Source organism: Schistocerca serialis, chromosome 8 (assembly GCF_023864345.2).
Source record: "Schistocerca serialis cubense isolate TAMUIC-IGC-003099 chromosome 8, iqSchSeri2.2, whole genome shotgun sequence".
Lineage (NCBI taxonomy): Eukaryota > Metazoa > Arthropoda > Insecta > Orthoptera > Acrididae > Schistocerca > Schistocerca serialis.
Genome location: NC_064645.1, coordinates 630455820 through 630480640, shown reverse-complemented (window position 1 = coordinate 630480640; position 24821 = coordinate 630455820). Strand labels below are relative to the sequence as shown.

The following is a 24821-nucleotide window of genomic DNA, read 5'->3' as shown; positions in this document are numbered from 1 at the left end:
GCCTTGTCGGCCCTGGGACTGCATCCATCTCGATTTTCTGGACCCATTCTTGGGATCAATGTGGTTACTCATTGTGGATGCATAGTCCACATACCTGTATGTGGTGCACATGGCGTCCACCATGCCACACTTATAGCCTTGGCTCATGTTCTCCCCATCAAAGGCCTGCCTTGTACCTTGGTCTCCGATAATGGCGCCCAATTCACAGCAGCCTCCTTCACACGCTCTGTGAGGCCAATGGTACCAAACACATCTGCACCCCTCTGTTCCATCTGTCCTCCAATGGCACTACAGAGCAACTGGTCAGGATGTTTAAACAACAGCTGACAAAAGTGGTGAAATCCTCTGCCACCATGTTGACCCTCATCTTATTCCTGAACCCTAATCACACCAAGACGGTTGATGGTCATAGTCCTGCTGAACTCCTCCATGGGCAGCAAGCATGGACCCTGCTCCATCTGCTCACACCATCTGAACCCCACTTCCGACCCTCTCAGCGCTACACCCCGGGCAAAGTCGTGTGGGCTTACTCGTATGGGGGCAAGGCTGCTTGGACTCCCACCACAGTAGTCACGACCTATGGAGGGGCTCCAGTGATGCCACCATAACAAACTCTGGTACAGACACAGAAGGGGCTCCAGGGGTGCCACCATAACCAACTCTGGTACAGACACAGAAAGGGCTCCAGGGGTGCCACCATAACCAACTCTGGGACAGACACAGAAGGGGCTCCAGTGCCACCACCATAACCAACTCCAGCCTCGTACCCCTTCATGGCACCTCACATTCTCCAACCCCCCAACCCCCCCCCCCCCCGCCTCCCTCTGGTTTGCCTGATGCCCTCGAGTCAGCCCCACTGCCAACGGGCACCGGCTCCCTGCAGGCACGCCGGCACTGCTTCCCGCAACCACAAGGATCGAAAACACCATGCGATGCCCTGCCCCTCCAGTGAAGTTTTGGTGGTTCCCATGGATGGCTCTCCCAAGCCACCGCTGGCAGTCGATGCCACAGGGTCTCCCTCCGTTCCCTGCTTCCATCCAACACAGCACTATCCGAGGTGTCTCCACCCCTACGCACAGGCTTTGGGGTGGAGGGGTCTGGAGTCGGAAGGAGCGGAAGTTGAATGCGTGCTGAGGGTATACACCTGGATACCCACTTGAGGTGTCAGTGCTCTGGTGTGTCTTTGTGGCACGAGCTATGCCATGCAAGTGCGCCACTTTCCATACCGTGTGAAATCCACGGCCGATGGCGCTTCCCACAGTCAGGCATTTAGATGGCCGCATGGCGCTACCCTGGCAGTCTGGTGCTTGCCACAGTTCACATGTGCATCTCAGCCATCCTGCATTCCAGTTCCGCACGTTGATATACCTACTGCCATTGTTTGGAGTGTTCCTGCATTGTTGTTGTCTCACCGAATTTATCATCTCAGTTCTTGCTTGCTTGTCTCATATTGTGTAGTGGTCAGTCGTAGTGTGTGTCGCCCCCTACTTGTTTGTCTGTCCTGTCTGTTTGTAGTTAGAGGTACCTCCAGCAGCTCCCCCACCTGGTAGCCTCGTGTCTCCATTCTCTGCCATGCACCCCTCACCGGTCGCTCGCGGCTATAACATTGGCGACGAGGTAAAAGGCTCGGTAGCATGGAGGCTAAATTCGTATGTCTCCTGGAGCAACAGCAGCAGATCCACAGCTTGACATCATACTGTAAATGAAAGCTAATTGGAGAGCCTATTGGCCACAAAGCTAATGATGCTGTACAGAAAGCCATAAAGGGCTTTGAATGATCTGCAGTTTACTTCTCTGTCCAATCGAGTGAATTTCTCCATCAGCTGTACAGCCACGGATTACCAGAAAAACCAAATCCACTGTGGTTTCAGGGTTTTTGAAACCCACACAAAACACAAAGAAACAACTATGTAAGAAATCGCTGTTGATGACAATCAGGCACTTTTTATTTATGTTCTGTGATTATTACCACTAAAGAAAAAAAAGTGTTCATTAAAGCAACTATGAAAGTTTTCTTACATTATTTGTAAAGTTTCATAAACCTGTTTACTACCAAATGGATTTTCTGAACATCATGTAGTTATTAATTACAGAAATTTGGAGGTACTTGATGAGACATTTACTACAAATAACAATACATCTTATTAATTAAATTTTATGGCAGTAGCACAGTTAACAGAGTAAGCAGTGCTTTGTAAGGATTCTGGGTAGTTTGTGAAGTGGGTTAATTATAGGTTATATCTATATATGACACACAACATCAAGAGACCACTAGTGTTTGTTCTGGTATCCAGCAACTAGTAGTCAGTGTCTGTTCACCTAGTTGGTGCGGCTGTGAAATATGGCTTGATCTCAACAATCCAGTGTGCAATTGTGATCTGATATATTTCTCATGTTAGAATATTCCACAGTTCAACAGAATTATATTATCACTTAGCACCAAGTTTTCCATTACAAGCTATTTAGAACAGTTCTCCATAATTTAAAATGTTTGTAAGAAATTCAAGAAAGTAATTTAAATTATTACACTACTGGCCATTAAAATTGCAACACCAAGAAGATGACGTGCTACAGACGCGAAATTTAACTGACAGGAAGAAGATGCTGTGATATGCAAATGATTAGCTTTTCAGAGCATTCACACAAGGTTGGCACTGGTGGTGACACTTACAACGTGCTGACATGAGGAAAGTTTCCAACAGATTTCTCATACACAAACAGCAGTTGACCGTCATTACCTGGTGAGACGTTGTTGTGATGCCTCATGTAAGGAGGAGAAATGCGTACCATCACGTTTCCGACTTTGATAAAGGTCAGATTGTAGCCTATCGCAATTGCAGTTTATCGCATCGTGACATTGCTGCTCGCGTTGGTCGAGATCCAATGACTGTTAGCAGAATATGGAATCAGTGAGTTCAGGAGGGTAATACGGAACGCCGTGCTGGATCCCAATGGCCTCGTATCACTAGTAGTCGAGATGACAGCCATCTTATCCGCATGGCTGTAACGGATCGTGCAGCCACATCTCGATCCCTGAGTCAACAGATGGGGATGTTTGCAAGACAACAACCATCTGCACGAACAGTTCGACGATGTTGACAGCAGCATGGACTATCAGTTCAGAGGCCATGGCTGCGGTTACCCTTGATGCTGCATCACAGACAGGAGCGCCTGCGATGGTGTACTCAACGATGGACCTGGGTGTACGAATAGCAAAACGTCATTTTTTCGGATGAATCCAGGTTCTCTTTACAGCATCATGATGGTCGCATCCGTGTTTGGCGGCATCGCGGTGAGCGCACACTGGATGCATGTATTCGTCATCGCCATATTGGCGTATCACCTGGCATGATGGTATGGGATGCCACTGGTTACACGTCTCGGTCACCTCTTGTTCGCATTGACGGAACTTTGAACAGTGGACATTACATTTCAGATATGTTACGACCCATGGCTCTACCCTTCATTTGATCCCTGTGAAACCCTACATTTCAGCAGGATAATGCATGACTGCATGTTGCAGGTCCTGTACGGGCCTTTCTGGATACAGAAAATGTTCAACTGCTGCCCTGGACAGCACGTTCTCCAAATCTCTCACCAATTGAAAACTTCTGGTCAATGGCGTCCGAGCAACTGGCTCGTCATAATATGCCAGTCACTACTCTTGATGAACTGTGGTATCGTGTTGAAGCTGCAAGGGCAGCTGTACCTGTAAACGCCATCCAAGCTCTGTTTGACTCAATGCCCAGGCGTATCAAGGCCGTTATTACGGCCAGAGGTTGTTGTTCTGGGTACTGATTTCTCAGGATCTATGCACCCAAATTGTGTGAAAATGTAATCACATGTCAGTTCTAGTATAATATATTTGTCCAATGAATACCCGTTTATCATCTGCATTTCTTCTCGGTGTAGCAATTTTTATGGCCAGTAGTGTATCACAGGGAATATCTGTTAGAATGTAAATACTTTAGAAGTAAAGGGGACCACTCACCAAAGAGCAGAAGTGTTGAGTCTGAGCTATAGGAAGGCACACACACAGAAAAGACAGAAAACTTGCTATTTTTCGGAATTAATCCTTTAGCATTGTGTGTCCAGCCAGCACTCTGTAGGGGCACAAGTGTTTGATTCTCTCTCTCTCTCTCTCTCTCTCTCTCTCTCTCTGTGTGTGTGTGTGTGTGTGTGTGTGTGTGTGTGTGTGTGTGTGTGTGTGTGGTTTGAACTGCTTGAGATTGAAAGTGGATTTACTTCAATAGCTATCACGCTCACTCTTTTTCTTGCGAATGCACCTCTCAATGACTCAATGCTTTGGGGCTTTTTGGTGAGTGGTCTCCTGTACTCTTAAAGTAACAGTAATTTAAATTATTCATAGTTTGGCACTTAAAAACTTACTTGTGGCAGCTGACCTGTTCTGGAACGCACCCTCACATCCTATGTTAGCTGCTTCAAACAACCATTCCCCAAAGAGGTGCAAGATGCTGTTACACTTTGGTCGACCAGGAGCAAGAGGGTTCCTTGTATCAGAACCAAGACTTAAAACTGCTGTAAAATAATTTTAAAAAAGTGTTGCAGAGAAATCTATATTTAGTATACATCACTGAAAAATCTAAGGTTCTGATGTAATAGTAATTAATTATACCACAATTATCTTCTCATTAATTAAACCAATGATGTACATAACTGTCTGTCTGTTGCCTACAAGAACCAACCGATGACACATGAGAGGCTAACTCAACAATTCTGTAACAGCAGTGACCTTCAGTTTCTCATCTATTTACACAGAAGATTTTGCTGAACATTTATTATCTTGAGAACTGATAATTATTTTATGGTCCATTCAAACAAGTTTCGAATTAATGAAACTACACTGTCAATTTATTCATTTTTCGTGCGAAGTGCACAGTAAGATTCCACCCGTCTGCTTTGAACCCTGTAGTCCTGTGAGACGTCATGAGTTTACAGTACGAATGATGTAAGTGTTCTGTTACTGAATGTTATCTGTGGCTTTCCTAGTTACTACCGTAATCTATAGTGTTTGTAAATTATGCTACCTATTCCAAATATGTCGTGATGTACAAGGGTGTGGTCTGGGTGAAACCTGAGAGCGCAGCTTAAATTGTTGATAGAGAAACGTAAAGATTGTACTTTTATTTTTTTTCACAAATATTTGGCTGTTTCTTTCTGTATTTAACATGATTTCCATGGGTGAGATTAGGCATGAACTTAACAGCACAAGTTTAATTGTTGTGATTGGAACAATTAGTAATTACAATTATCCTGTTGTTTCTTATTATTACTTGGCTCTTTTAGTAATGTGGTGAGCTTGTTGAAGGTGAGGTTATACACAAAACTAAGGGCACAGTTCAAATGGTCATTAGTGAAAAAAGGTTTCTAAAAATATTTGGATTTTCTAGGTTTATTCTTAGGGAATTTTTCTGTGTTATTTTTCAGTTATGTCCTCATTATGTATTGGTGTGTCTGGTATTTCTGTCTTTGTTTGAGCTACATAGGCAAGCGAAAAATTCCATTCCAATTGTGCAATTTTTTGTTCAGTTTACTCTATAGGCTATCATGTGTGCAGTTTCTCAACTATCTAGTTCTTTTTTGGTGGTTGTCTTGTATCACTGTCATCATTCAAGTTGTATAGTTCCAGCGTATGCTGCGATTCCATTTGTGTGTTTTTCTTTTATTTTCATTTTCTTTATCCTTATGTGTGTATTATTTTTTGATTATGATGTTGTTTTGTGGAGGTGTGTCTGGTATCCCTGTTTCCGTTTGAGCTACACAGGTCTAGCAAAATATTCAATTTTAATTTGTGTTTTCTGCATTTTTTTGTTCAATTTATTATAGAGGATTTTGTGTGTGTGCCTTTTCTCATTTTTTTTCATTTGTTTATTTTCCAGGTGTGGGTGGTGAGTGGGGCTGTCTGATATAACTATCTTCATCTGAGATGTATAGGTCAAGTGAAAAATTCGATTCCAATTCTGCGATTGTTGCTCAAGACTCCCTGATTCCTACTGCTGTCCCATTAATTTCATTTTATTAGGTAACTGAAATATTTCATGTATTTTTTAGGTTTGTTTCTAACCATAATGGTCTGTCTTGTGGTCACCATTTTAAAGAATGTAACTGACTTGTTATTAAATGTTATCTGTGGTTGTCTTAGTAACTTGTGTAAATTATCCTGTTTACTCAAAATATGATATCGTGGGTCAAAGCAAATGGGTAAAAATCATCCTTTGCTCTTTTCCCCATTTTTCAGTTAGGCTCCTTGCTTTGCAAGTGTGGTTAAGGACTTATGGCAAAAGATTTATGAGGACTCATTAAAAAAAGTTTTAAAAATATATTTTTTTTAATTATTACTTGCTCTATAAATAAAACCAAAATTATTTCTTGAGATGCTCACCATTACAAAAATAAATAAATTTTAAAAATGGAAATAATCAAAAGAAGGTAAATATGTGGGAAATTAATAGCAAGAAGGCAACAAAGATGTAAAAGGCGATAACAGAAAATCTATGATGTTATGAGTGTTAATCACCATCATTTAATCTTAAAAGAGAAATAGTGAACAATGAGCAAAGCACATTTAGCAGAACTGAAGAATATTTTACCAATGAAATTAATAAATTTTCTTAGAATTGAACATATGCCTCCAGAAATTTGCACGCATGACTATAAGCCAAGCAGCAATGGTAAATCATCATAAGGCATCATCGATGAAACATTCGAATTAAAATGATGAAAGTGTAAGATGATGACAATGAGCCTGAGATGCAAAAGGAAGACTGCTGTTCCATTTAAATAGTACACCAAAGAGTATGATTGGAATTAAATTAGCAGCAAGGGACTATGTTTGTGAAATTAGAAATGAATAATCCACAATGAAATAGTACAAACATGACAGATGGAGCTACACAGGATAAATGAAGAAGAAATCACTACAAAATAAACACCAATGCAAGGAACGTTAACACAAATAATTACCAAAGACAGACTAGTTGCCATCAGTGCATGATTTTGTTTTATAGTTAATTATTTCCTAGTGTTCCCAACCATAAATATAAATCTACTCCCTCTCTCGTGTTACTGTGGATGCAAGATGGGCAATTCATGGAGAAATCAGATTGCCTTAGCACCCTTTGTTTGAGTGCGTTAGAAGACATTAAGATGAAGACCACAGTGTAAAATTAACTATGGTGTGACACAAGTAAGATGATTCCCGTTCACCTAATATCAAAGTGTCTACTTTTTCATAAGTGGAAAATTTATCTGTAATCTTAAAACAGAAGAAATAGAGAAAGACAGGTTAAATCTTTGTGTCAATACGTCATATATTAGTTCAGCCAGTGAAATGCAGTATATTGATGAGACTTTTTTGTGCTGAGTCGCAATCTAGACAATAAATGTAACTATTTAACATGCAGCTTTACCTTAAACCTACTGGATAAACATCTATGTACAGCATGAACTTCAAAAGATAAAGAAATAAAAGCTAAAACAGCAGCTTGAAAAGAAGTGTCCCATTTCTCACCACAAGGAAATGGAAAAACTTACTCAATGCTACAACAAACTGCTGTGTAACTTTGGTAATCACGTTAATTTCACTGCTTATGTCAAATAATATAGTAACAGTAAAAAAATATTACAAGAGAGTCTCAGCTTTACTTATTGCTCAACAACCTGAAGCCCATGTACCTACCTTTCTTTGGTCTTTGATTAGATACTGACATTCCCCTTTAAGCTCGTAACAAATTTTTTAGCAACAGTGTGAGAGACAAAAATCTCTAATTGTTATTCCCTTTTATTGATATCACACTTTAATCATCAATAAATGACTATACCAGTCTCATAACAGATTCCTTCATTTTCTTTTGTTAAGGAGATTACTATCACCTTTCACTTCAAAAATTATTTATTTATAAAATCTGCAATTGCAATTTCAGCTGTTTTGCCATTTACAGGTGGAATACAGTGATTATTTTGGGCTTAAGCATGATAATTTTTTAAAAATATCAGACAAGGATGTATATCACCATGACTTATAGGGTGGGTGATGTATGGATGACACGTCTGAAATTTTTAAAATTTTGACGTGTGCTTAAGCACAAAATGTTCACTGTATTCTGCTCTAAAATGGCTAAACACTCAGAATAGTGACAGCGTATTTTATAATGAATTTATTTTTTAACTGCCAAACGACACAAATATGTCTCTCAAAAAGTCTTATATGACTGTGAACCCCAGCCATGAAAATAAAATCATTTATTTTAGTTAATGACATAGTTTTCATGCTTAATTTAATGGATGTTTATGCACATATCACGACACTGTTCACCACCTCATGATGCACCTTTGACAGCACTTGTTATGAATTACATCAACCAGCATAATATCGGCTACAAGCTAATCCTTGAACCTCCTGGTTACTGCAAATCACAATGACTCCCAAAAATACATGAAAAGATTGTCTAAAAGACCATAAGGCAAAATATCTTGGCTCTATGATCTCAATCTGTCAATTAAATGTTGAAGGCATAAGCAAAACAAAATTGTCAGCACCTACATGAAACTTTAAAAGATAATGTGATTAATGTCACCCAAGTGTAAGAAACACACACTGAGAATGAAATACAGTGAAAGATGAGAGGTTAGATAGATAGACAAATAGACAGATGTATACAAGAGCCATGTACTACTCAACCTCTGGCATAACAACCTATGTATGAATGGACATTGGAAACACTGTACTTGAGAGGTGTGGTGGCCCATGTAGATTCTGCACTCACGATCCAGGAAAGCAGCTGTACAGTGTGCCACACAACTCAGTAGGCACTAGCACTGACAGAGGCCTCCACTCTTGGATGCACAAGCAGCCTCTCTGTAATGCACTCTACCGGCCAGCAGAGGGCTTATAGGGCCGGCCCGGCCAACCTCACTCTCAGTCGTATGTTGACATTCAACCAGTTTATTGGACTAGTAGTTAAGCCACTTTGTGGCAATTGTCCTCTTGTACAAGTATTTTAGATGTAATAAGGTGATGTGTCTGTTATTATCTCTGTGTTCTTGTTGTCAGAACACACTAGCAAAGAGTAGGTCTTTTTTTTTTTCATGGGTTCCCTTGTGCAATTGCTTTTTGTGTCTTTTTGTGACATGGAGTCTCTGCTTCAAACGGTGGTGCAACCTTACTATCATGCAACAGGCTGTGTCAGCATTGCTCTCTGTGCCTTCATCTCCAGCTAAGCTTGCTACTCCATTCCTGCCATCTGATGAGGCAGCAGAAGATTTGGAAATGTACAAACACTGCCTATGGCAACATTTCCACACCCTCCAAGTTATGGATGTGTAGGTAACTTGTGTACTGTTTCTGTCACGGATTTATCGCACCTTGTATCAGGTGTTGTGGCAGTTGGTCACATTGCAGGAACAGTCTTCGTTCTCGTTTGACAATTTATGCACTTTACTGTCTTCCCATTATCACTGCCGCGTGCACATCATGGTTGCTCAAGTTGAATTCTACCACTACAAGAACTGGCCCCAACAGTCTTATCATTCCTGGGCCACATCCCTCCATGGCGTTAGTAGCAAGTGCCATTTTGTCACAGGCAAGTCAAAAGAGTCATATGCAGACATCATGGTTCGCAAAGTTATCATCCACTCCATCCTCGACAATATCCACTCCACCCTCGACAAGGAAATCCCTCAACATGCCCTCCAATTACAAAACCCCTCCTTTGAAGAGGTTTTGACCACTGCCCAGTTGTATTACATCACATGCCACTAGTCAGCAGCAGGGAACACGGTTCAGCATTGCCGTGGTACAGGGTTGCCCAGCAGCTTACACTGTGTCCAGGGAGGACAATATCGTGGCACTGCAAGCTGGCCAATCCAGTGGCTCCTGCACAGCACATGATCAATGTTCCAGCTGCCATCTCTGTTGTCATAAAGTGCATCTTTTTACTCCCAACATGACAGATCAGTGTGTCCCCAATGCTGAGCTATCTGTCCTAAGTGTCAAAAAAAGGCCAGGTAGTCTAGAGATCAACTGCACAGAATGCAGCATCAGAGAAAATGGCTATGGAATCCAGGAAGCATCATTGTCAGGGTCAGTTACCAATCAGGGTTCCAACAAGCTTTTTATTGAGGTTTTGGTTCTCTCACGACGGTTGCACGTGCAGGTAGACAGCGGCACAGCAGTTTCCTTGCTTAATGCCCAAACATATTCAGACTTCAACTCTACGCTGCTGTCACTGGTAAACAGGTGCCTGCAGGGATAAGGTAAACAGCCAAACCCTTTGCTTGGCCAATTCACAGCTGATGTTACCTATTGATTAATGAGTCAGCCAATTACCTTTATTGTAATCCACAATGCTGGTTCAGCAAATCTTTTCGGGTTTGATACTTTTCAGGCCTTTGGCTTTTCAGTCACAGACTCCATTCAGTTGGTATCTGCCAAAATCCCCTACCAATCATTGGGATCTCTGTGCTCAGAATTTCAGGATATCTTTGCAAAGGCCTAGGATGCACCACAGACTTTCAGGCACACACAACGTTAACTAGTCATTTCATCCTAGATTGGCAGAGTACTGTAGCCCTACACTCCCAAGTCAAGGCAGTGTTGGATGGTTTGCATCATTTCCTCCCATGAATAGGCCACACCCCTTGTCATCCCTATCAGCATGAAATCCTCTGGACTTTGCAGCAGTTTAAGACCACCATGAATTCACAGTCCGTAGTTGACACATACCCATTGCCATGTCCAGACAAGCTGTTCATACACTTAGCAGGGGGTCAATTCTCCTCAAAACTTGATCTTTCTGAAGCATGTCACTGGTTACCCCTGGATGACAAGTCCACATGTATCATGGGTCTTAATACATCTTTTGGCCTGTATCAACAGTTGATGTTTAGCGTGGAAAGTGCCCCCACTACCCTTCCCCCCCTCCACCATTTTTCAACACTATCTGAAATAGCATCACATGCAGTTTCCAATCACTAGTACCCGAATGCCAAGGACACAGTGTCTGACACTCCTCTCAAGCAGGTTGTCTGCATCGTCCAGCAGGCTCGGTCATCTCATCCTCTGGGCTGTACTTCCGATCTGCTTCATAACTACTTTGTCTGGTGCCATCATCTCTTGGTCTTCTTACACTGGGTCCTCCTCCTCTCCACAAATATCGTAGCTTCCAGGGGGGTTATTCTGGGGAGTCTATGGCGGGTAGTCTTACAGCTGTTACTTGAGGGTCACTGGGGTGTTTCCCGTGATAAAGACTTGGCTCGAAGACAAGTGTACCGGCCCAGCACTGACCAGAAGCTGGAGCATTTGGTTGCTGCATGTTCCCAGCGTGCTAGTTAACAGGCAACTCCTGAAGTTTCATTCTTCCCATGATCCCAGCAATCCAGCCCTGGGAACATACCCATGTTGATTTTACAAATACATTTCTGAATGTTTTTTTGGCTGACTGTCACTTACTTATTTTTGTATTTTCCATACATGGTCCGGTGCCTCTCGACCACCACAAAAGTCACAGAATTTTTTTTTTTTTTTTTTTTTTGGAAGGTCTCCAGGTTACCCTCATTTTTGACAATGCACCTCAGTTCCTGTCCCAGGCATTTCTGAGTGCATTCAGGCATTTGCCATGTTCGTTCCCCTCCCATTCAGCCTCTATTGAACGAGGAGGCCACGCACATCGTTTGCACCATTAACACAAATGAAAAAAATATCTGCAGGACTTTCCCACTGAGGAGGCATTACAGTTTCTCCTCATGGCCTACTGGATGAGTCCTATTGGTTCTCGTAGCCCTGCTGAGCTGCTCTACAGGTGCCAGCTGCAGATGCTGCTCCATCTCTCCATCCAGGTTCTCACCTGCCATTATGTTCTGCTCTATTTCGTCTCCCGCCAGGGACAGCACTGCGGATGCGTATTTTTGGTCAGTACCCCAACGGCTTACTAGCAATCATCGTGGATAAGAAAGGCTGCTGTGTCTACAACTCAGGACTGGTGACAGTTACATCCAGTGCCACCAAAATCATCAGCTCTGGGTGAATTAATGAAATTATAAACATTCTGAACGTCCTCAAGAGAACACAAATAGTTACCACACTTAAGCCAGCCATACCGAATAATATTCACACAGGTACTACCTGATTAAACTACTCAGCGCAGTGTATAAATTGCTGGAGATGGTATTAGAGGAATTTTCAGAAGAATAGAGGCTACAATCTAGTTCAACCACAACAGAGGCCATTAATGGTTCAAATGGCTCTGAGCACTATGGGACTTAACATCTGTGGTCATCAGTCCCCTAGAACTTAGAACTACTTAAACCTAACTGACCTAAGGACAGCACACACATTCACGCCTGAGGCAGGATTCAAACCTGCGACCATAGCGGTCACGCGGTTCCAGACTGAAGTGCCTAGAACCGGACAGAGGCCATTAGTTCCCACTTCCAAGAACAGATTGGCCAACAACAACCTTACAGTACATTTTGTGAACATCATTCTTCCCTGTAATGGAACTCCCAACATAGGTTGGTATGACCCTGAGCAAAACTATTAAGCTACAAGCAACTTCTAATGGACACTGCAGCAGAACTATGAATAAAGAACAACTTTGTGCAAAAATCCCCACAAGGGGGTTCTTGAGCTCTACACTGGCTGTGGAATCTAATGCACCAAAGTGGATTGACTGAGCCCAGGTAAAAAATGTCAATGCAGAACTAAACCACACCATGTGGATAAAATCTGGAATAATAAGGTCTACACCTAACTATTTGCTCCCTACACTTAGATAACATTAAGATCAGACAGAGATTCCGAAATAAGATACTGGATTGTAAGGCATAACTAGCAGCAGATATAGACTCTGATCACAATTTAGTAATAATGAAGAGGAGGCTGAAATTTAAGAGATTATTCAGGAAGAATCAGTGCACAAAGAAGTGGCAGAGGGAAGCGTTAAGGAATGAGGAAATATGCTTGAAGTCCTCTGAGGTTATAAATACTGTGATAATGGATAGCTCAGTAGACAGTTCAGTCGAAGAGGAATGGACATCTCTAAAAAGAGCAATCACTGAATTTAGAAACAAAAACATAGGTACAAGAAAGGTAACTGCGAAAAAACACAAGTACAAAAACGTGCAGGGAAATTCAGGAATACAGAAACAGAAGTCACTTAGGAACAAAATAAAAAGGAAGTGCAGGGAAGCTACGGTGAAATGGCTACATGAAAAATGTAAGGAAATCGTGGGAGTGGGGGGCAAGAAAAGAATGTTACTGTCAGAAGGACTGACTCAGCAGACAGAAAAGCTAAAACAACCTTTGGTGAAATTAAAAGCAAGAGTGGTAAAATTAAAAGCAAGAGTGGTAAAATTAAAAGCAAAAGTGGTAAAATTAAGAGTGCAATGGGAATTCCACTGTTAAATGCAGACGAGAGAGGTATGCTGAAAGCCCCTATGAGGGGGAAGACGTGTCTGTTGACATGATAGAAGAAGAAATAGGAGTCGATTTACAAGAGATTGGGGATACAGTATTAGAAGCTGAATTAGAAAGAGCTTTGGATGACTTAAGATCAAAAAAGGCAGAAGGGATAGTTAACATTCCTTCAGAATTTCTAAAATAGTTGGGGGAAGTGGCACCGAAACAACTATTCACATTGGCATGTACAATGTATGAGACTGCCGATATACCACCATGCTCTTGGAAAGACATCATCCACACAATTTTGAAGACAGCAAAAATTGATAAGTGCATGAACAGTCACACAATCAGCGTAACAGGTCATGCTTCCAAGTTGCTGACAAGCATAATACACAAAAAAAAAAATGGAAAAGAACATTGAGGATCTGTCAGGTAACGATCAGTTTCGGTTTAAAAAAGGTAAAAGCAACAGAGGCAGTGCTGATGTTGCATTTGATAATGGAAGCAAGACCAAAGAAAAATAAAGACATGTTCATAGGATGTCCCGACCCAGAGAAAATGTTCAGCAATGAGAATAGATGCGTGATGTCTGAAATTCTGAGAAAAATAGGAGTAGAGAAAGGCAGGTAATAAACAATATGTGCACAAACCAATATGGAACAATAAAACTGGCAGACCAAGAATGAAGTGCTCAGATTAAAAAGGATGTAAGAAAGGCATGTAGGATCTCGCCCCAACTGTTCAATCTAAACATTGAAGAAGTAATGATGGAAATAGAAGAAAGGTTCAAGAGTAGGATTAAATTCAAGGTGAAAAGACATCAATGATAAGATTTGCTGATGATATTGCTATACTCATTGAAAGTAAAGAAGAATTACAGGGTCTACTGAATGGAGTAAACAGTCTAATGAATATAGAATAAGGATTGAGAGTAAATCGAAGAAAGACAAAAGGAATGAGAAGTAGCAGAAATGAGAACATAAGAACTGGGGCTCACAAAGTAGATGAAGTTCAGGAATTCTGCTACTAGGCAGCAAAATAATGGACGTAGCAAGGAGGACATAAGAAGCAGACTAGCATTGGTGAAAAGGGCATTCCTGGCCAGGAGTAGTCAACTAGCATCAAACATAGACTTTAATTTGAGGAAGAAATTTTGGAGAATGTAAGGTTGGAGCATAGCATTATACAGTAGTGACACATGGGCCGTGGGAAAACAGAATCAAAATATTTGAGATGTTGTGCTACAAAAGAGCACTGGAGGTTAGGTGTACTGGTATGGTAAGGAATGAAGAGGCTATCCACAGAACTGGCAATGAAAGGAATATAAGGAAAACACTGACAAAAAGAAGAGACAGGATGATAGGACATTTGTTAATACTTCTGGGAACAACTTCCATGGTACTACAGGGAACTGTAGAGGGTAAAATCTGTAGAAGAAGACAAGAGACTGGAGTACATCCAGTAAATAATCAGGACGTAGGTTGCAACTGCTACTCTGAGATGAAAAGGTTGGTCGGCACAAGAGAGGAATTCGTAGCAGGCTGCATAAAACCAGTCAGAAGATTGATGACTTAAAAAAAAAAGAAAAAAAAAAAACACCCTCTCCCCATCATCAACATTTACCCACCCCAAATACGATGGGACCTTGCTCTCCTCAGTAGATGTACAGAAATAGTACTGCCTTGTTCTCAGTTCTTCATATGTAAAAAGAGGTGCCAATACATACATGTTCTACCAATGGGGAAAAACATCTTCAACAGAATGTCAATGTAGGGCCAATACACGAACAATTTGTCTTACTCTGATTAGTGATATAACTTTCTCACTGTGACCCAGGAGGCAATTAAATACATAAAAAACTGATTTGTGTCTTTTACTATTCATTTGAACTTGTAATGTTGCTTATTTTTAAATACTGGCTGTGTCTGCACATGACCATATTTGATTTACTGTGCTCAGTTCTAAATAAATCAAATTATCTTAGTAAACTAGTGTAATTTTCATATCTCTAAGTATTCTCATGGAAACTATGATAGCACATTTTTCAATAACTGAATAGGGAAATGCTTTGCACAGGAAATCCTGAAATGAAATGTCTCTCTCTCTTCCCCCCCCCCCCCCCCCCTCCTCTACTTCTCTTTTCTGCTGCCCTTCTTTCCTCCAAACCTGCTCATTGCACCTAGCACCCCTACCCTGACTTCAACATGTCCCTGCCTGCTCCCACAAGCAGAACTACACCCTCCTACAACTCTACCCTGCTATCTTGTCTACATGGTGAATAGCAATCTATCCTTTTCGTAACACTGAAAAAATAAATAAATAAATAAATAAATTATGATCTTCATAAACTATCTCACATCTCACCCCTGATTGAAAGTAGATTTAAGAGTTATCAATTTGAAGAAATTCAGAACTTATGGTTGATATTGATTGGAAGTAAGTGCACCAAGAGTGAAATCTGAAAATTATTGCACTGTGTAGTGCTGTTCTCCATGCAACTAACATGAAAAGGCCTTAGGTTATAAAAGCTTCCAATAGTGTTATACTTCCAATTTTCAATGCTTTTTTTCTTATGTCACACATCAATGTCAAAAACTACTCATTGTGAACACACAAAGCATTAGCATGTAACGGAATGTTACCTTTCTGACAGCTAAATAATATGTACAAATCTCATATAAACCATATTCCCTCGGTTAAGCGTGTTGTAGGTCATAGATACCTACTATAACATGGTGTAGTATGTATGGTGGTCAATAAACACAGCTTTTCAATAGTTTTTGTTTTTATTTTGTAAGAAATTATGCTTCCTTTCATTCAATCCCAGCTCTTTCACAAAATTAGTATGAGTTTCTCCCTCCAACATCCTTGCCCTAATAGAGATTATAGGTACGGGGGTGATTTGAAAAGTTCTCGGGACGGGATAGAAAAAAGTACTTACATCACTAAAACTTTTTTATTTTTCAATGTAGTCTCCTTGGAGATTAATGCACTTGGTCAAATGATGTTCCAAGGCCTTTGTCCCATCTCGAAAATGATTTTATTCCAGGCCTGCAAAATAGTTGTCAACTCTGGCTATCAATTCTTCATTTGAAGTGAATCTTCATCCACCAAGAAAAATTTTCAGTTTTGGGAAGAGATGGAAGTCTGACTGGGCCACATCAGATGAATACAGTGGGCATGGCAACAATTCATGCCTTAGTTCATATAATTCTGCCACGGCACCAGCACATGTGTGCGGGTGCGCATTGACTTGTCGCAGCACCCATCTTGCAGAAAATTTTTCATGTCTAATTCTTCAGTTAAAATGTGATAGACTCTTTCAGATAACATCTGGCAAGCACGAGCACATTCACGCACTTTCAATCGGTGATCCTCCATGACCATTTTGTGCAATATTGCAATGATTTCTGGAGTTGTGACACATCTTGGCTGACCACTGCGTGGATCATCATCTAAGCTCTCCTGATCAAATTTAAATTCATTCGTCCACTTGGCAACAGTTGAATATGAAGGAGCAGAGGCCCTCAGTGTATTCTGGAAATCGGGCATGAATTTCCTCTGCTTTCATACCTTGCTTTACGAAGTACTTAGTCACTGCTCGAATCTCGATTTTTTCCATCTTTGCAAATCACTACGCGGGAGCAACAACAGAGCCACATCACTGCCATAGCTCTCTTCCAAGAGCACTGACGTGGCACATGTTTATAGGCAACAGTCCAATAAATATCACATGAACAACTCGTTGCACTAGTGCTGACCTCTTGTGGTGATTCCGAGAACTTTTGAAACCACCCTTGTACATTCTTGTCTATAATTAACAAAAAAACATTCATTGACATCCACTCTGTTACCCACCCACAATAACTACTCACCAAATTAAACACTGGCTAGTAATGTTACCAGGCTAAATATTAGTTTCACCCTTAAAAGAGCATACAGATCACTATCGAGTGCTGTAGGGGATGCAGCGCTGGTGCCACATTATTACTTGACCCTTCACTGCTGATGTAAGTCATGGCAATTAAGTGACATGTACATGTTAGTTGACTGTATGGAATCAGTCCAGTAAGGTGGGTAGACATGGAGATGTGACAGAATGGTAGAAAGGAGCTATTCTATTTGATCATACCCATGACTACCCCATGAATAAAGTTGGTGTATCAAAGTTGACTGTCCAATACATCTATCATTCACAGCCAATAGCACAGCATAACAACAGTGGTCATAAAAAAATCTTAATCAAAAGAGAATGGATGCAAATGTCACACCTTGTAATGACAATCACTTTCAAACTCTTTTGGAACTGATGCTATCATTGAATGTAGGTCCACATCAATTCTCAGGTGTTTCAAATGACGCAATGCAGTGAGTGCACTGGTGGCTCAATGATGAATTCATTGTGTGTGGGAAGTGCAGTTAAGGCTGCAGAGTTCTGTGACATTTTGGGGGGTGTTTTTTTGTTGAATGCTTACATCCCTGTTTTGATTACCACTTTTAACTACCACGCCTCAGTTGGTTCCTGAAATCAACTGATCTTAATCCCACAAAAAATTTATGGAATTATTGGGAACATTGGGTGAAACATAGTAATTAACAGCCGCACAATTTGATAACTCTACAGGATGCAATCATCTATGTGTGGCTTCAGCTGGATATGGCGTACCTGAAGCACACTTGGCTTTGTTTCTTGCCGAACTGAGGCCATTGTCAAAACTAGAGGTGGTGTTACACAGTTTTAGCCTGATGCCTCCTAGGCGTGACTAAATTTTTGTCCCCTGTACTTATATCTCCACAGCTGCCTTTAAATGAGGCTTCCTTGTTATCAGAAACTGTATCATTATAAATGATTACATTTTGAGTTTCCATCATTCCTGTTATATTTCAGCCCTCCTTCAAACATCTTGTACAACATATCATTAATCTCATCCAGAATCTCCCTACTCTTATCAAAAAGCTACAAAACGTGTTCAGTGCTGATCACACATTTGTGGATTCCTCCAGGACCACATTAATATTTTCTATAAATCATGTTTACAGCACACACTAAGGTGTCTAATATGACAGCTGAACTAAATTTGAACAAACTTTCTAAAGAAAAATATTTATGTGACTACAAGTTAGCCATTTACAAGACGGTAACAGTGAATTTTATGATTTTATCACCAAGTTGAGACTTTGAAGAAATTTAAGACTTGCATCTGGTTGTCATCAACTATACTCCGCAGTATTTTCACTAGGCACCTGCCAGTCACTCTCACATTAGCCACGAAAGACTGAAAAAGACATCATTAGTTCCACAATATATAGAGTGCTGTGAGTGTTCCACACATATGTCAAGACCATGGTGACAGACAGACCACATTATCCACTGGTAGTGCCCTTGGTGGTGGAACTATGGAACTCAGCTGTCCTCAAGCATTGTCACTAGCCGCAGCCATCAGCATACTCTGTCTTCGATTAGAGCAAATCGTGGAGATGATAAGGATGTACACATTATCCAGCTGGTAGCCACTGTCACAGCTCACCAGATTATTCACCAGGCACATTTCCACAGATTCTTTAGTAATGGAGTCCCAGAAAGAAGTTGTGTGGCCAAAGTTACGGTCTTATCATGCACCATTGAATGTCTGGTGGGGATACAGTTTTTGATAATAGTGGGCTTGTTTGCCTACAAAAGGCATCTGCAGTGTTGATATTTGGTGGAGCATTCTTCCATAGTGTGTGTGGTTTGGCCAGCCTTCTGCAATAACAAATTGTCCTTCACTGATCCCAGCAGATCCGCAGTCTTAAATCGTAGGCAGAAAGCCAATTTTACCTGAAAATTGCAAAGGACTCACGCTGTTTTATTGCCAACAAAAGGCATGCTCTCCTCCTTACTCGCTTCTTGGTTCTTCGTTTTAACTGATAGTGCCTTGTTAAAATGTCAGGTAGAATACCCCTTTTCCCTGAACACTGTCATTAGGGAGCAAGCTCTTGAGGCAAACTATCTACCTTCGAGAGTGTGTGAGCTTTGTGTACAAGGTTTCAAGCACCCTCACAGTTTGCGACCAGTGATGACAGCTCGACAACTGTAAATACAAATCAGTCTGAGTGGGTTTGTGATAAACTGGATGCTGCAGAGACCTTCTAACCAGAACATTCAGGTAAGGGAAATGATTATCTTACTCTAATTTCATTGTGAACCAGACGTTCTTATGAATGGAGATGAAGTGATGTATAAACTCCATTAATGTATCTTCTCCTTGAGGCAACACTACGGAAGTATTGTCCACACACTTCTATAATGCAATTGGTTTAATGGCCACTGATTCAAGTGCAGGGTTACAAATGGCGATGCCATCAGTCTGCTCAAAATATTCATGGTTGAACATAAAACAGGTTGACGAAAGACTGTTCCAAAGCAAAGCGGTGATATCCCACCTGAAGCACACTACCAATGAGCGCCCAAGAATCTCTGAGAGGGATCTTTGTAAAGAGATATTACATCAAAGCTAACAGGTTATATGGAAGAATGATGGCTCTCTGAGGCATTAAATTTATCACAAGACCACTCATACTGATTTGTATTTGCAACCGTTGAGTTGAGCTGTCATCAACAGTTGCAATCTATAATGTGCTTTAAACCCAATCTCACACAGAGTCAGATGCAGATAGTTCACCTACAGAGCTCACACACCTAAATCCAGTGTTCAGGTAAAATGAATCGTCTACCCAGCAGATTAACAGGTCATTATTAGTTAAAACCAAGAACAAGGAAGGGCATAAACAGAAGAGCATGCTGACATAAGTCTAGCTTTTCTACCCTTTCTTGGCAACATTTCATTTAAAATAGCAAGAATCCTCCACAATTTTCATGTGAAAGTGGTTTATGGGCCATCATCTAAGATTGCCAACCTGCCGGGATCACTGAAAGACAATTATTGCAGAAAATTGGAATTTATAAAACAGCTTGCAAGTGTACTATGGCTTAAATAGGCCAGACCACACGCACCCTGGAAGAACGCTGCACCAAGCAAGTCTGTTATTACTAAACACTGTATCTCCACTAGACTTTTAATGTAGTATGATGAAACCTTAATTTTGGCTACGGCAACACCAAGTTGGGACTCCATTATCAAAGAATCTGTGGCAATATGCAAAGCAGAAAAAAATGATTAATCATTACAGCAGCTACCAGTTGGATCTACATTTAAATCTACATGCATGCTCCACACGCCATCATGTGGTGCATGGCAGAGGGTACCTTGTAACATTACTAGTCATTTTCTTTCCTGTTCCACTCGCAAAGAGACTGAGGGAAAAACAACTGTCTACATGCCTCCATATGAGCCCTAGTTTTTCTTCTCCTGTCTTTGTAGTCTATATGTGAACTGGACCATGGTGGCATTAGAACTGCTCTGCAGTCAGCTTCAAGTGTCAGTTCTCTAAATTTACTCAACAGTGTTTGGTGAAAAGAGCATTATCTTCCCCACGTGGATTCCCATTTGAGTTCATGAAGCATCTATGTAATACTTACATGTTGATCGAAGCTATGGGTAACAAACCTAGCAGCCCACATCAGAACTGCTTTGATGCCATCCTTTAATCTTCCCTGGTGGGCATCCCAAACATATGAGCAGTACTCAAGAATGGGTCACACTAGTGTTCTGTATGTGGTCTTCTTCACTGATGAGCTACGCTTTCCTAAAATTCTCCTGATAAATGGAAGTCAATCAGTCGGTTTTCCTACCACAATTCTCACAGGCTCATTCCATTTCATATAGCTTTGCAACATTACGCCTAAAAGTTTAACTTACAAGACAGTGTCATGCAGCATAGTACTAATGCTGTATTTGAATGTTATGGGATTGTTTTTCTTACTTATCCTTATTAACTTACATTTTTCTACATTTAGAGCACACCGTCATTCATCCAATCGACTACGTCAACCTGTATCCTACAGTCACCCAACCGTGACACCTTCCGGACAACACAATGTCATCACAAAATAGCCACAGATTGCTGCTCACCCTGTTTGTCACATAATTTATGTACACAGAGAACATGAGCAGTCCTATCACAGTTCCCTAGGGCACACTCCTGACAGTACCTTTGACTCTGATGAATACTTGCCATCAAGGACAACATACTAGGTTCTCTCACTTACGAAGTCTTCAAGTCAGTCACATATCTACAAACCTATTCTGTATGCTTATACCTTCATTAACAGTCTGCAGTGGGGCGCCATTTCAAACACTTTCCAGAAACCTAGGAATATGAATCTCCCTGTTGCCCTTCGCCCAGGGTTTGCAGGATATCACGGCCCTTCATCCAGGGTTCGCAGGATATCATGGCCCTTCGTCCAGGGTTCACAGGATGTCATGTGAGAAAAGGGAAAGCTGAGTTTCGCACAAGCATGCTTTTCAAGTCTATGCTGATTTGTGGACAGAAGCTTTTTCTGTCTCAAGGAAATTTATTATATTCGAACTTAGGATATGTTTAAGAATTCTGCAGCATACCAATGATAAGGAGATTGCTCTGTAATTTTGTGGATCCATTCTTTAACCATATTTATATACAGGAGTCACATGTACTTTTTTCCAGTAGCTCAGGACTCTGCAATGGAAGGGATGCACAACAAATGCAAGACAAGTAAGGGGCCATTGCTGCAGAGTACTCTCTGTAAAACTGAACTGGGATTCCATCCAGACCTGATGCCGTGTTTGTTTTCAACTCTTTCAGTTGCTTCTCAATGCAAGAGATGCCTATTATTATATCCTCTGTATGGTGGCCTGGGTGCAGGTCAAACGACTGATTGCTTGAACAATCATCCTGCACGGATGATTTCTTAAATGCATAATTTAAAACTTCAGCTTTCATTTTATGGTCTTCTATTGACACACCAGACAAAACAACAAGTAACTGAGCAGAAGCTTAACCCACTTAAAATTTTAAATAGGGCCAGAATTTTCTTAGGTTCTCAGCAAGATCTCTTCCTACTATATGATGATGGAAGCTGTTGTATGCTTTACACATCAATACTTTTACAAGATGATGAATCTATACTTACTACCATCATTTGCATGTTCTTTTCTGAACAAAAAGTACAACAGTCTCCGCATTCCCAAAAGTTTCCAAATTTTGGTATAAAACCCCAGTGGGTCTTTTCTATCCTTAATCCACTTACTCAGCACAATCTGTTTAAACTTCGGCTATAAATGCTCTATGTCCATCATATTAGAACTAAATCATATCCATTCATTTTCTAAGGGATGCAAGCAACTGCTTATGTGATCTTTCTAACACAAATACTCTCCTAGCCTTCTTGATGGATTTATTTATTAACTTTAGTTACCCCTATCACTACAACGGCATCATGCTCATTAAATACTTTCTCTGTAATGACCTCATCTGTAAGATCAGCCTCTTTGTAGCTTCGAGGTATAAGATATTTCCATTGAGCGCAGGGCTCTTGAACTAGCTGCTCCAGATAGTTTTCGGAAAATGTGTTCAAAACTACTTCACAAGACTACCTGCCCTTTCCAACGGAAATGAACCCATGAATGATCCAGTCTATAAATTGTAGGTTAAAGTCACCTCCAACTAATATTACATGATCTGGATATGTCAACACTACATAGCATAAACCTCCATTGAATGAATCTCAAATTGTAACAGCAGAATCAGGTGGCCAGTAAAGACATTCGATAATTACCTTGAGTTCACACAGACCTGTTACTTGCATCCAGATAAGTTCCCAGACAAATTCAGTTTCAACTTTGGAAAAAATATATGTAAAAACAAAGATGATGTGACTTACCAAACGAAAGCGCTGGCACGTCGATAGACACACAAACAAACACAAACATACACACAAAATACTAGCTTTCGCAACCAACGGTTGCTTCGTCAGGAAAGAGGGAAGGAGAGGGAAAGATGAAAGGATTTGGGTTTTAAGGGAGAGGGTAAGGAGTCATTCCAATACCGGGAGCGGAAAGACTTACCTTAGGGGGAAAAAAGGACGGGTATACACTCGCAGACACACAGGCATATCCATCCACACATATACAGACGCAAGCAGACATATTTAAAGACAAAGAGTTTGGACAGAGATGTCAGTCGAGGCGGAAGTGCAGAGGCAAAGATGATGATGAATGACAGGTGAGGTATGAGTGGCGGCAACTTGAAATTAGCGGAGATTGAGGCCTGGTGGGTAACGGGAAGAGAGGATATATTGAAGAGCAAGTTCCCATCTCCGGAGTTCAGATAGGTTGGTGTTAGTGGCAAGTATCCAGATAACCCGGACGGTGTAACACTGTGCCAAGATGTGCTGGCCGTGCACCAAGGCATGTTTAGCCACAGGGTGATCCTCATTACCAACAAACACTGTCTGCCTGTGTCCATTCATGCGAATGGACAGTTTGTTGCTGGTCATTCCCACATAGAATGCGTCACAGTGTAGGCAGGTCAGTTGGTAAATCACGTGGATGCTTTCACACGTGGCTCTGCCTTTGATCGTGTACACCTTCCGGGTTACAGGCCTGGAGTAGGTGGTGGTGGTGGGAGAGTGCATGGGACAGGTTTTACACCAGGGGCGGTTACAAGGGTAGGAGCCAGAGGGTAGGGAAGGTGGTTTGGGGATTTCATAGGGATGAACTAAGAGGTTACGAAGGTTAGGTGGACGGCGGAAAGACACTCTTGGTGGAGTGGGGAGGATTTCATGAAGGATGGATCTCATTTCAGGGCAGGATTTGAGGAAGTCGTATCACTGCTGGAGAACCACATTCAGAGTCTGATCCAGTCCCGGAAAGTATCCTGTCACAAGTGGGGCACTTTTGTGGTTCTTCTGTGGGAGGTTCTGGGTTTGAGAGGATGAGGAAGTGGCTCTGGTTATTTGCTTCTGTACCAGGTCGGGAGGGTAGTTGCGGGATGCGAAAGCTGTTGTCAGGTTGTTGGTGTAATGGTTCAGGGATTCCGGACTGGAGCAGATTCGTTTGCCACGAAGACCTAGGCTGTAGGAAAGGGACCGTTTGATGTGGAATGGGTGGCAGCTGTCATAATGGAGGTACTGTTGCTTGTTGGTGGGTTTGATGTGGACGGACGTGTGAAGCTGGCCATTTGTCAGGTGGAGGTCAACATCAAGGAAAGTGGCATGGGATTTGGAGTGGGACCAGGTGAATCTGATGGAACCAAAGGAGTTGAGGTTGGAGAGGAAATTCTGGAGTTCTTCTTCACTGTGAGTCCAGAGCATGAAGATGTCATCAATAAATCTGTACCAAACTTTGGGTTGGCAGGCTTGGGTAACCAAGAAGGCTTCCTCTAAGCGACCCATGAATAGGTTGGCGTACGAGGGGGCCATCCTGGTACCCATGGCTGTTCCCTTTAATTGTTGGTATGTCTGGCCTTCAAAAGTGAAGAA

The 24821-nt window shown here is 41.4% G+C and overlaps 1 protein-coding gene across 6 annotated transcripts in view; it reads right to left on the bottom strand.

The window, feature by feature from the left end:
• LOC126417188 (ral GTPase-activating protein subunit beta) overlaps window positions 1-24821 on the bottom strand; it is a 395509-nt gene that overhangs the window by 250427 nt on the left and 120261 nt on the right. For all 6 annotated transcript variants that reach the window (XM_050085090.1, XM_050085092.1, XM_050085093.1 and 3 more), the window contains one exon: window positions 4390-4539. In XM_050085090.1, coding sequence (XP_049941047.1) covers window positions 4390-4539 — 150 coding nt within the window. The remainder of the gene's footprint in view (window positions 1-4389; window positions 4540-24821) is intronic.